General features: G+C 35.7%; 1 protein-coding gene across 5 annotated transcripts in view; it reads left to right on the top strand.

Annotated features, from left to right (window-relative positions):
* The window catches only part of LOC107101584 (triple functional domain protein-like), a 94659-nt gene that overhangs the window by 30991 nt on the left and 50211 nt on the right, over positions 1-13457 (top strand). For all 5 annotated transcript variants that reach the window (XM_015400544.1, XM_015400545.1, XM_015400547.1 and 2 more), the window contains 8 exons: positions 1067-1258; positions 3261-3392; positions 3746-3976; positions 4856-4978; positions 5428-5619; positions 6609-6778; positions 7003-7177; positions 11600-11795. In XM_015400544.1, the coding sequence (XP_015256030.1) occupies positions 1067-1258; positions 3261-3392; positions 3746-3976; positions 4856-4978; positions 5428-5619; positions 6609-6778; positions 7003-7177; positions 11600-11795 (1411 nt within the window). The remainder of the gene's footprint in view (positions 1-1066; positions 1259-3260; positions 3393-3745; positions 3977-4855; positions 4979-5427; positions 5620-6608; positions 6779-7002; positions 7178-11599; positions 11796-13457) is intronic.

The following is a 13457-nucleotide window of genomic DNA, read 5'->3' on the forward strand; positions in this document are numbered from 1 at the left end:
ATTCTATTTTCCTTTGCCATTGTTTTTCTCAACCAACACACCTTTTTTTCTGTTTCTTTTAAATCCATTTACTCTCCACCAACATACGTCCTTTCTGGATTAAGGCCCCGTGTGTTTTGAACACCATCCCACCCCTTTATCCTTTCAGCTGTGGCTGTGTCCTTCTGCAGCCTGCGAGTTTTTTAGTGCTTGTGAACCAGTGCGTGACCATAGGGTCTAATAATATAGTTTTTAAAAGAACAGTTGCACCTTTTAAAATAAACGCATTACACTTTTTACTGTATAGCTGTGGAGATTGAAATGATTCTCTTTCACAAATGAACTTTTTAAAACCTATTCTTTCTTCTAACAAAAAGAATAAAGATATAGATAATATATAATATTTATTAACCATTTTTAACATATCAAAAGATAATTTATTCTTTTTGTTTTTCCATTCTAAGAATCTACAGTTTTCTGCCATTATTTTCCTCTGAGACTTGGCTGTGTTTTGTTCGTAACCGTTTTTGTTTTTTTCTTTGTGATTAAAACAAGCGACCTAAGAGCCATAATGGGCTCCAGGAGCAGTAATTGAATAGAATAATAATAGGTTGTTAACACAGTTGTTAATTAACGCTTGCTGATCCATGCCTATCTTTACAAAACAGCTTGAAGCCGATACATTAGAAAAAGACTGAAAGGTGAATCGCCTTTTTTATGATTCACATGAGGGTATGCCTTCTGAGTGGAGGACTTTTTAATGTCCCCAGTGTTCCTCGATGTTGTGTGTCTGAAGGATTTACTCGTGTTTTCATTTCATTTACCTTTTCTGGGCACACACTAATGGCCACAGTGTTTTACAAGCATGTTTTAGTTGCTTTTGTAGAAACACAATTAGGCTTAATTATCAGAGGAAAACAGTGGCAGCCTTGTGCATCAGGGTGCTCTGGTGTTTTACATGAAATCCTGCTAATCTACCTGGATCAAATGCATTACATAAACATCTTTGGTATGTTTTTTTTATTTTTTATTTTTTTGTTAAATTCATGCCATATTTGTTCTTTACCTTCCTTTTTTTTTTAAACAGAATGTATATGTGAACATCAATCGGATCATGTCAGTTGGAAATCGACTCCTGGAGTCCGGCCACTACGCCTCCCAGCAGATCCAGCAGATCTCAGGCCAGTTGGAACAGGAGTGGAAAGCCTTTGCGGCAGCCCTGGATGAACGCAGCACTCTGCTGGAGATGTCTGCCAGCTTCCACCAGAAAGCCGATCAGGTACAGACACACCATCAAATGCACATTTTAGGATATCAGCAGATGAAACGATACCAACTTAAAGCATTTGGCATAATATTTTATCTTTATTCTCATCTCATAAATCTGTGCATCTATACAGAAATTTGATTCTTTACTTAATCAAAGATAATTTAATCACAACTTTTTTCTTTTTCTCTCTCTCTCTGTCTTGTGGTTTATGTTTGGGCGAATAGTGACTGATAAAATCTGTTTTACACGGCTTTGGTACATTACATGCTGTACACTTTCCATGACACTGAAAATACTCTTACATAATTTAAAAAAAGTTTTTAAACCACTGAAACATTCTTTTATCGCATTATAACCACAAACTAACTTGAATTTAATGTTGATTTTATTCACCAGACTAAGTAGTTGTGCATAATTGTAAAATTTAGCAATAATTTCTCAGCAAAATTGTGACATTAATTGATATTCAGCCCCCTGGAGCCCATGCTTTGTGGAATCAGTTACAGCTATAGTGTTTTTGCTATGTCTGTAAAACCTTTACATATCTGCAAACTGATGCTCTTGTTTATTGTTCTCTAAATAACATGAGCTTAGTCAGTTAGGATGAATGATATGAAAAATAGGGGTTTTCACATTTTAAGTTCTGGATTAAGGTTTTTAACTTTAGCAGGGACAATCTAACACCTTAAAATGCTTTTATTAGGATCGGAGGTTACTATCATTGACCTCGCATATTCTTTGATCCTAATGATTATTTTGTTTATATGTGGCCTCTTGCTTGTTTGGGTCTTTGTCAGGCCAGGAGGTCAACCTGCACAACATTCTTGCGCTGCCTCTAACATATGGATGTACAAAATTGGACCTGGGGACCATTTAAGACCCTTGTCGCACTCAGTTTTATATCAGGCCATTTTGATATTATCAAGTCTTTAGAAAGGGCAGGTTGTAGCTGCTTTAGAACCGCTGAATAGGACATGTAAAAACTTTGAAAATGTCATCTTTTTTTATGCAAAGAGGCCACTTTTCTGGTGTTTTAACTTTTCTCCTATTTATTTTGTAGAATTCACCGCTTTGTAGGCTATATCAAAAACATGCACTTCTATTTTATGACATGACTTGGCCTTTTCCCGGCCTTAAGGCCAGAATAAATTGCTGTTGCAGATCACAGCCTTGAGTTTGACATAAGTGGTATTTTAGATCACAGGAAAAAAATGCTTTTAGAGGCTTTATTCTGAGATAGTTATATATCAGGCAACTTCTGAAGACATACATACAGATGTCTGAGGTTATAATGAGACTTACTGTGGGGAATAAACGACTAAAAACATTTGCAATGACTTTAAGATCTTGGAAGATTGTTAAAGAAGTACTTTAGGAAAAAAAAACACACACCTAAAATATCAAGTTCAAGTTACCTTAAAACATTTAAGAAGCATTTAAACCATTTGTCTTTGTTTTACTTATATTAGTGGTTTTCTTTCTTGTGTATAATTTTTGACGCCCAACAATTGCACTGAAAAATGTGTAAATCTTAATAAGTAATTTTCCCTTAAGATAAGTGCATTTTTTTTCTTTAACTAAGGAAGCGAGTGAGACACCTTGCCAATGAAACAAGACAATTTACGTTTAAAATAAATATAAAACTATTGCATTGTCTTATTTGAAGTACATATTATCTAATTATCTTATTTTAAGAGTAAAAAGATTGTTTTTGCAGTGTGGAGCTCCAATGTTGCTAGGGTATTAGACTAAAAATGAATAACATAAAAAGTAAACATTCTTATATTCATCTATACTCACTTTCTACAGTTGGTGATCATGAGTCAGTACTGTATTTCTCGAAAATACATCTATTGAGTCTTTTTTTCTTTCTCCTCTGTTATGAATCTCTCTGTTTTAAAGCCACTTTATGATTTGTTTGATTTGTTTTTTTCTTTCTATGCAGTAAAAACTTGCAAATGTAAGTAGTGGCTTGTGTTTGACATGTTGATGATGATTATTTTCCACCCAGTACATGAGCAAAGTGGAGCCATGGTGTAAAGCTTGCGGTGAAGGAGAGCTGCCATCTGAGCTCCAGGACTTAGAAGATACGATCCACCATCACCAAGGGCTGTATGAACACATCACAACGGCATACTCAGAGGTCAGTGCACATCAAACAAGCTTGCACAAAAACACAAACAAACTTGTATGCAAAACAGGGAGGATTACGATGACTTATGTATGCAAAGTTAGGAGGAAATGATTCAAATTTTCTCACATTCATGCTCATCATGTAAACTTTTTAACTGGTCAGTCATTTATTTTTATGTTAGTACTGGGAGCCACTTTAAACACTGTAGCATAATGAGCATAGTGACGAGATATCTATTTTCAGCATAAGTGGAATATCACTTTGTCACCAGGAAGAGTAAAACCTCCCCCAAAAACAAGTTTTCTTCAACTGTGAACCCTGCAGATGTTTTACAATATGAAACCAAACTTCAATTTGTCCAGGTGAGCCAGGACGGCAAGGCTTTGCTGGACAAGCTGCAGCGACCTTTGACCCCAGGAAGTGCAGATTCGCTGATGTCGTCAGCGAACTACTCGAAGGCCGTGCACCACGTCCTGGACATCATCCACGAGGTGCTGCATCACCAGAGGCAGCTAGAAAACATCTGGCAGCATCGCAAAGTCCGTCTTCACCAGCGCCTGCAGCTCTGTGTCTTTCAGCAGGATGTGCAGCAAGTAAGGAGGATTGCAAACATGTCTAATGTTTCCCCTTTGCCTCCTGCAGCTAGAAGAGCCTTTTTTTTCTCTCTTAAAAAAAGAGAAATTCAACTCAGTGTTGCAGTATGCAATAATAACCTTTTCATGTAATTGTTAACTATATCATTAGTTTTTTAAAGCGTCCATTTACCTCTCTTGCCTTCCCTTCCCTTTTTCAAATAAATAAGTCAGTTTTTCTTTCTGCCTGGTCCTTCTATCAGGCCTCCTGATTTGGTCTGCTGTTATCTCTCCATCTTCACCCTTTAGGCATCTGCCCTTCTCTCCCCGTTTTTTCTTTCCATCCGGGTTTCCAGTCTTTCCTTCTTTATTGTCAGTCTTTCTGCCTCTCCTTCCTTCCATCAGGTCTTTCATCACCCCTTTCTCTTGGTAGTGGTTTCCATGGTGATGCAATTTTCTGTCACATAGTGTCGGAGCATTTGGTTTTGAAAACGTTCCCTTGAAAACATTCTCTCAGAGACCTTGAAATCCTTTCATTACCCCTGGTAGAGGCTGACAGCGCCTGTCCATCAGTTTGACTGATAATAAGTGTATTAGATGGACGGATTCTTAGCTTATTACTCCCATTATGGAAATGTTTACACTTTGCTTTGGATTAGCTGTTAATTGTTCTCTAGTGACATGTTCAAATTGGAAGAATGAGATGAAAACTGAGATGATTGGGATGTGATTCTGCAAGCTGAGTAATATTGCATCCATAAATTGTCTGCCTGGTATTTCATCTACATGAAGTCATCTAATTTCGTTGCACCCCCTGCTGACTGATATTATGCACTGCAATTTCAAAATAATGTGGGCAGTCATTGAAATGTGTGGTATTATGGATTTATTTGTTTCAAGGTGTTGGACTGGATAGAAAACCATGGTGAGGCCTTCCTTAGTAAACATACTGGTGTTGGAAAGTCTCTGCACAGAGCCAGAGCTCTGCAGAAGAGACATGAAGACTTTGAAGAGGTTGCACAGGTGAGTCTTTGAGGTTTTTGTTTTTAGTGGTAAAGGCAGAAGCTTTTTTTTATTTTTTATTTTTTTGTTTTTGATATTGTTGCAAAATGTGTTATGTCCTGTCTGAGCAGATAACGTTCCAGGTCATGTCCAAAAAGTTTGTTGAAGAGTAAATAAGTAAAAAATGATGCTGTTGAATTTAGTTTTAAATTGCACATAAACATAAATAAAAACACAATTATTTACTACATTATTTTTGATTGCTTTTAATTATCTCCACTAAACCAATGTGCTTAATTTAATGGCTACGTTGCAACTTTTTCTATATTCTAAGATTTTCCATATGTGTATGCACTGAAAAATTTAGAAAATAAAACAGTTAGAGAATCATTTTACAATCCAAGTGATCTATTTATCAGAATATTATACAGGTGTTATGATTTGTTAAATGCAATGCTGTTTAATTTCAGAACACCTACACTAATGCTGACAAACTGCTGGAGGCAGCAGAGCAGTTGGCCCAGACTGGAGAATGTGACCCAGAGGAAATTTACCAGGCTGCCCACCAGCTAGAAGATCGCATCCAGGACTTTGTACGACGTGTGGAGCAGCGCAAAGTCCTCCTGGATATGTCTGTTGCTTTTCACACACATGTCAAAGAGGTATTTCTGCTGTTCTTTCCCTGCTTCTTGTTTTTTTTTAGAACTCATTTAAACCACTAAACTACCTTTTTCTTTTTTTTTTTCAAAGAAAAACATAAAAAGACATAAATGTTTTGGGCCATACTCATTTCATTTTCCGGTTGAAATGAAACTAAACAAAATAAAACTAGCAAAATAAGGATAAAACTATGCTAAGATGGTCTATTGCAATGTTTTTTTTTTATGCCAATGCTTGATAATAACCCTCTTATTTAGACATATGTTAAGGCAAAAAGAAACATAACTATGATGCAGATACCTTATAATACAAGTAGAGTTTTTGCATTTATTTTGCCAATAACAGTTCAGGCTTGAAAAGCTCATAAAGCCAGAATATTCTGCACAATAAATCTGCAACACACAATCTATTTTGAATTAAAACAAATGAGCCAGTTGCATACATACCTAAAGAAAATGTTATACTTGTGACCTCACAACAGATTTTGTCTTAATCAGTGCTATTTTTCCCCGAAACTAAAATGCATATTTTTAAACAGAGGACTTAAAGTCACTGCTGTTCATTCCAGAATCAGCTTTAGATCCTGGCTGTCAGCCTTCAGTCCAACATATTGTTGAATTGAATGTATAACCTGTTCACTTATCTTTGGTGTAGGTGGATAATGTCAGATACATTGTTTACAGCAAAAACAATATGAGAGAAAAATCTGTGGTTTATGTGGATAAATTGAGCATTATGTAAGCTCCCATCAGCAGGATCTGAATATTTGTGAACAATCTCTAATGCCTTCAGCAATAGATGGGGGGGCTACATTTAGTTAAAGCTCACATTGAACCTCAGGAGTAATGGAATGGATCATTTATGGCTTTAAAGCAATAGCTTTTTTAAATTTTAAAGCACTGCTTCTTAAATCTGCTCCTAATGAAGAACTTCTTAGTTACTTCTGGATTTTTAAAAATATATTAAACCTTTATTTGCCTCTATATTTTAGCTCTGGACGTGGTTGGAGGAGCTTCAAAAAGAACTGCTGGATGACGTGTACGCTGAGTCAGTGGAAGCAGTGCAGGACCTGATCAAGAGATTTGGCCAGCAGCAGCAGACCACCCTGCAGGCGACGGTCAATGTCATCAAGGAGGGAGAGGACCTCATACAGCAGCTCAGGTGAGCATTATCACTGAGTGCAAACTGTAATCATTATCACTCAGCGGGGCAAGCCACATTTAAACGCACCCCTGAATAGAGATATAAACACAAAGTTGGTGATATTCCATAAAATATTCCTGCTGCAGAAAATGACGAAATTAATTTGAAGGCAGTTTCTTAGGCAAGTTGACCTGTGTTTTTATCTGTTGTCCCTTTAAACTGTATTTCTGCTGTGTTTACAGAGACTCAGCGATTTCAAGTAACAAGACCCCTCATAACAGCTCCATGGCGCACATTGAGAGTGTCTTACAGCAGCTGGATGAGGCTCAGGGTCAGATGGAGGAGTTGTTCCAGGAAAGGAAGATCAAACTGGAACTCTTCCTGCAGCTCCGTATCTTTGAGAGGGACGCCATAGACGTGAGTTTTTAGGAAAAAAATGCAACCTTTATGTCTACTAAATAAATTTTGCTTTAAATATTTATCAAAGCACAAAGAGTCGATGTGGAGGAGTTGACAGAGAAGCAGTGTATAAAGATCATTTTTATACGGAAAGGTGCATAACAGAAAATCAAAGTGATTTTCTGCTTATGAGCCATTTCATAATAAAAGGGGCATTTAGTCTTGTAGCGAGGACCCCTGCTGGTGTAAAGCTGTACTGAAATGCCAACAAAGCTCTCGCATTTGCTGGTTTGAAAGGTATTTAGTTCCACTTGATGCATCACCTCCACTTATTCATTCATTCATGCAATTTTTTATTTTTTTTTAACAGCAGCCTGCTATGCTGGATCTGCTTATTGCTGAGCATCCAACTGTGACACTGAATACTTTTCCCAGCTGGTGCTTAAACAAGATGACAGTTTTATTTGAACTTTGTGTTTTCTTTGTTGTCATGTTTGCCATCAAATCTGATATTTTTTAAGAGACTCTAAATGCCTAGAGCACTATTACAGATTGGGTTTTTGGGCCCTTTGAGAAAATCTAAAAGATTAGTCTATATATTCATGCTTTAAGTTACAGTAGCTGGCACAATTCTTAGTACCACTTGAACATTTTCATAATATATAATATTAGGAGTTTTTAAAAACCAATGTTACTGAATTTTTTTTATAAATAACATCTGACTGGTCAGGGCAGGCATTTTTATTCCCCAGGAATCTAACATCCCAGAGTAAAATCCAAAGCAACCAATGTTTATTCAGATATTACTCAGTTATTGTTAAGGCTGCAGCGATCATTTATTATAGGGGTTAATATTCTAGGGATCTTTTTTTATTCACCTATAAATTAATCTAGAAATACAGAATATAAGTAAAAAAAACATGTTTAAAAAATAAAATAAAACATTTTAATAGCTTGTAAACAGCAAAAACTGGTAAAAGGAATCAATGATTTAAAGCTTTAAAGTTTTATGATGCATTTTCTGTCTGTCTGTCTCTTCAATATAATTCAGTAAAACATTAATGAGGTGTTATTATCCTTCATTTAAGTGTTTAATGATAATATAACTAGGGATGCACCGATCCGACATTTTTATCGGTATCGGTCCAGATATAAAGAAAAAAAACTAGATTGTATCAGTGACAATTGACTAGATATAAGGGCAGATCTATTAATTTTAACTCTATGCTATGTTAAATCTTCAAACTATAACACCGGCAACTTGACCAAGCAGGAGAATCTTTTGGTTTATTCAGATGCTTTTATAATGGATGTTTAAATTCCATTTGCACTAAACATTGTAAAGAGCTGATGGCTGTTTTATTTTGACTGTCTAGAAATCAACACGTTGAAGCTGTTTTATTTTCTCAATTTTAGCTCCTTCATAATTTATTTTATTGTATTGAATTTTACATTGGATTTTAGATTCCAATTTGCACTGACTGAACTTGTAACACTTTTTTTTACACATTGACCAAGTTAGAGAACTTTTGGTTTAAGATTTTGTGTACAGTTGTTAAATAAATGTTAAATATTTGGGTTGTTTCCTATTTTTTTAAGAGAAGGGAAGTCAAATCATATGCACAGAAGAATGATCCCATTTTTTTTTTTTTTTTAAACAATGAAACAATTTTTTAGGTAATAGTTCAGTGCTGTTTTTGGTATCGGTATCGGATCGGTATCGGCCGACATTAAACTTCAAATATATCGTATCGGAGGTGAAAAAAGTGGATCAGTGCATCCCTTATTATAACCTGGTCTGCAACTAATAACTATTTTGCTCACCAGTTAATGTGTTGGCTATTTTACCCAGCAGTGTTTTGACAGAATTTGGGGTGTTGCCTTCCTTTAATGCGCCGACCTGAAGCCAGAATAATTTAGATGATTTAATAAAATGGTTTCAAGACCATTTTATAATGCTTAAATAAAACGCGATCATTTCTTTGCTTCAAACCGACCAGCTTTAACTGCAATCTCAGATGTTCTGAAAACACATCATCATCACATCTTCTAGATTATATTTAGATATTCTTTGTATAATTCGTATTTTATTGTTCACTAATGCACCACTGTTGGTGTATCACATAAGAAACCAGAAAAAGAAACTGGAGTTAGTATTTGTAAAAGGAGAGAATGTAGAAAAACCTATGTGGAAAAGGTTCTTTGGTGTCGGTCTGTGTTTTCCAAAAATCCAGATTAACTCTGCATGCCTGGTCAGGGAAAGGCAGTGAATCTGCTAATCGCACATGCTAAACACCGATTCACGCCCAGAATTACGCACACAGACACCGGATTATTATGACACAGAGCTTGAGCATGGAGATGGGCGGAGGACAGATTTATGTTCTGTTTCTTGCTCACTCACACACCTGTGCAAATTTACAAAGTGATACCTCCTCCTGGCATGACTGGAGGTGTGAGTCTAAGTTAAGTTAAGGTAAGAAGAAGGAATAGGTGAGACATAGCCGGGTTTATTACTGTAGCTCTTTTCGTGCAAAGGAGACAGCTCTGCTGCAATGCACACCTAACAGTAAAACATAGCGACTGGAATCCTAACAGTATCTCCCTAACTGGTTAGTGGTCTCCGATAAATGAAGGAAATGGTATTTTTATTCTCAGAAGGCATTTTACTCAACTGTAAGAGGAGAGGAAGGCAAAGTTCTAGTCAGGGCTTGGTAAGTTGTTAAACATCTATGTTAACTTATTATTGTCTTATTGTTGTAATTAGATGATTTGTAATAGTGACTATTTAATGGATTGTTACTAGTATCTTGTGTGGAAAAAAAAGAAAACAAAGCAAGTTGACTTTTTATCTAGAAAAAAACAGTTTTTGATTTACTTTATAGAAAGGTTTTTTTGCACATCTGTGGCTATATATAAGCCATGTATAAGTATATTAAAAAATAGTCTTTTGTGATGTCCTGATACCTTTTGTTTCTCTTTGTTTTGGGGCCCATTTGAGCTTTCTAGAAAAAAATTGAAGGAAACAATCGTTGTTCGTTGGTCTAGCAGACTTTCAAACTGACATTATACTGACATTTTATTTTCATACAAGGAAAAATATAAAAAAAAAAAAACTAAAAAAAAAGAATATATATATATATAATATTTTTTATATTTTTATAGACAATTATATATATATATTGTTGTTTTTTTGGGGGGGGGGTATTTTTTACATAATTTTTTTTCTTGTATAAAAATAAAATGCAGGTTTGTTCAAGTTTACTATGAGTGATTGACTTAAATAAGAATTATGTTTTTTATCAGTCCTAAAGCAAGGGTAAAAATTACTAGGCTTTTTATATTAAGATCACAAAAGAGTTACAAGATAAAAAATGTTTGTATTTGTTGATATGCATTGTTTTAGTCTTAAAATATTACTCACATTCTATTTGTTAGGAGGACAATGTCTCTATTTAGTTGTTGAATATTTTATTTCACAGGTACAATTGCTACATTTCTGCATGTTTTCACCCTGTAGCCTTGCTTGGAAATCCATTTTGAGTTCCCTACATTGTGAATAAGCCACAAAACCCGATTCTTGCTTCACGTCAAATACATCATTATCCTTCCTCTGTCCTTTTTTATTGTTTTAATCAGGTGACCCTCTCAAAAATAACATTATTGTTTCCTAACCAGGCATGGCAGCTCCTATAACTTCTCAGTTTCATTTATGCAAACAGACTGAATAATAACATGAATTATTCTACTTTATTCATAAACTTACAGTGCATACTGTTTTTAGTTTGTTCATTATATTTAGAAAGATTAATTCTAGTTGTTTAAGTCTTTATAACAGTTAATTAGAGGATAGCTTTGGATCAAACCCTACTTTTAGTTCTGTTGCTTCATAAATTCTGAAAGTAACTTTTGTTCTTCATGAATCATATGTGAGCTAAATGGTTGTCCTTTGGGAAATAAATCCAAATCTGACACAAAAAAAAAGCCCAGATCTATCTCTATGTGAGGTTTCACTTATTTATTTCACAATTGTGGCAAAAAACAATTGTTCATAATATTATATTGTTTTAAAAAAGCACTGAAATAGTGAGAGCTAAACAGTACCAGGATAAAGGTGCCCCCAGCATGGTGATTCAGTCAGCGTGGGCAGTCAGTGACAAATACTGATGTCTCAGTACATCTGCTCTGCCAGCAGATCACCGCCATCCTCATATGTTGTTGCTGTTTGTTGCTATGGCAGCCAGCAAAGGTGTTTACCTTGTTTCAACTCAGTTTCAACATTGGAAAAAGTCTGAAATTTTCAGAAGTTGACCTTAATGTATCAATGTATCTGAAGAGTGTTGCTTTTGTCTGAATATCTTATGTAAAGTTGTTCTCTTATTGAACGCCTATTTAAACTGATTAGTTCACCTTTTATCTCAACCCTCTTTTGCCTCTCAGATCATCTCAGACCTGGAGTCATGGAATGAGGAGCTGTCTAAGCAGATGAATGACTTTGACACTGAGGATCTGACCCTGGCTGAGCAGAGGCTTCAGCACCATGCAGATAAAGCCCTTACCATGAACAACCTCACCTTTGACGTCATTCACCAGGGGCAAGAGTTGCTGCAGTATGTTACAGAAGTCCAAGCATCTGGTGAGAGAAAAACTTCAAAACATAGAAACTAAATAAAAATATCCTAGGACACCATCATAGATGCAGCCTTAATGTTTCTATAAACACCACATTTTTATCCTTGGGCCTGAACCAAAGGTTTAAATCTTTTTTACATCAAACATAGTTTTTAAGAAAGCCTTACAAATAAATATCATATACCAGCTCTGGTTTTGTCAGTCACATATGGTCTGGTGAATCTGATGAGTCCTTCCTGTATTTAAGAGTTTTCCCCGTCCACTGCAAAGGGACTAGTGCTAATAAAAGAGGAATTAATGCTGATTTATACTCAGAAACCAGGTCGTCTGCATGTGTGTCGCAGTGAATGCAAATATCACCCCACCCCTGCTGCAGAGACTCTGCTGCACCTCTCCAAAATTGTAGGTGACCTCAGACAGTGACACAAACAGGAGGCCTCTGATTGGTCAAATCTACATCCGCTCTACACTATGCGTATTTCCTGTTTGGTACCTTACCGGCTTGTTTTGTTTGTATGAACGCGATTGTGGAAAACGATGTGCCTCCATGTCCCTCCATTATTGCACAAACTTGCCCCCACTTCCTCGCAGCCTCGGCCGTATCTAGACCCACAGCTAGTTCGTGATTGTCCCTCTTGCATTGTGGCGTGGAATATAACATAGTGCAGACAACGCTTCAATATTGGGCATAAATAAAAAATATCTGCAACAAGCTCACTGCGACACACTGCTGCAGGAGTATAACCAGCCCTTAAGACAGCCAAGCTACCAATATAAGTTAGTGCAGAAAACACTAAAACAGTAAAAATCTGTTTACAGATGATGTGTTGTTAAATGCAACCTTACCTTACCGATACAACCACTGTTAAATCTGATACACATTAATTGAAGCAAAATGCATGATTTTTTAAATTGATGTGGATGCAGACAATAAAAGTCTTGTTAGCATTTCCTCATTTAAATTATTCGTGGTCAGAAAACTGAAATGATTAATTGCATGCTTGACATTGTTTTTTTGCTAAAAATATATATTTCCTTCATGGAAACTGGATCTTCAGCTGTGATATATTCAAAACTATTCAGGATCCTCATATTGGCCTGTTTAGCTCATAGTATTATGGGGGAAAAGGATTTTAGTATGATGTTTGAGCCCCCATTGCTTCAGTTTATTACTTCCAGTTTAGATTGTTCTCCTTCAGTCGACTCAATCTATTATGTCTTTGATAACTGTGTGTGTTTTTTTGTTTTTTTTTTCAAATAAAAGAAGTTAGTGCATGCTTCCTTTTAGTAATATAACATCATGAAGGTATTGTTTGGTTTTCGTTTCTTACAATTAAAATGTGGAGTTTCTCAGATTACCCTGGATGGGACAATTTGCACAGTTTTTCCCCATTTTTATGATTTTCTTATATTAACCATCCATATTACTAAGATTGTGCAAAATGAATGCGCTTTCACTAGTATGAGCAAACTTCCCCCTTAAAACAGGGCCACAGGTTTCATTTTTATTTCTTCAAGGAAAAAGGGATTGAAAATTGTAGTTTCAATTAACTTTCAGGTAATGGAAGGAATCGATTGCAAATGGCAGCAATCATGGACTACTATCACTTTAAATACAAATGCATATTTGTAGGGAATATTACATTTTGTTAAACAAAAAGATTAA

Source organism: Cyprinodon variegatus, unplaced genomic scaffold, assembly GCF_000732505.1.
Source record: "Cyprinodon variegatus isolate N-32 unplaced genomic scaffold, C_variegatus-1.0 Scaffold1116, whole genome shotgun sequence".
Lineage (NCBI taxonomy): Eukaryota > Metazoa > Chordata > Actinopteri > Cyprinodontiformes > Cyprinodontidae > Cyprinodon > Cyprinodon variegatus.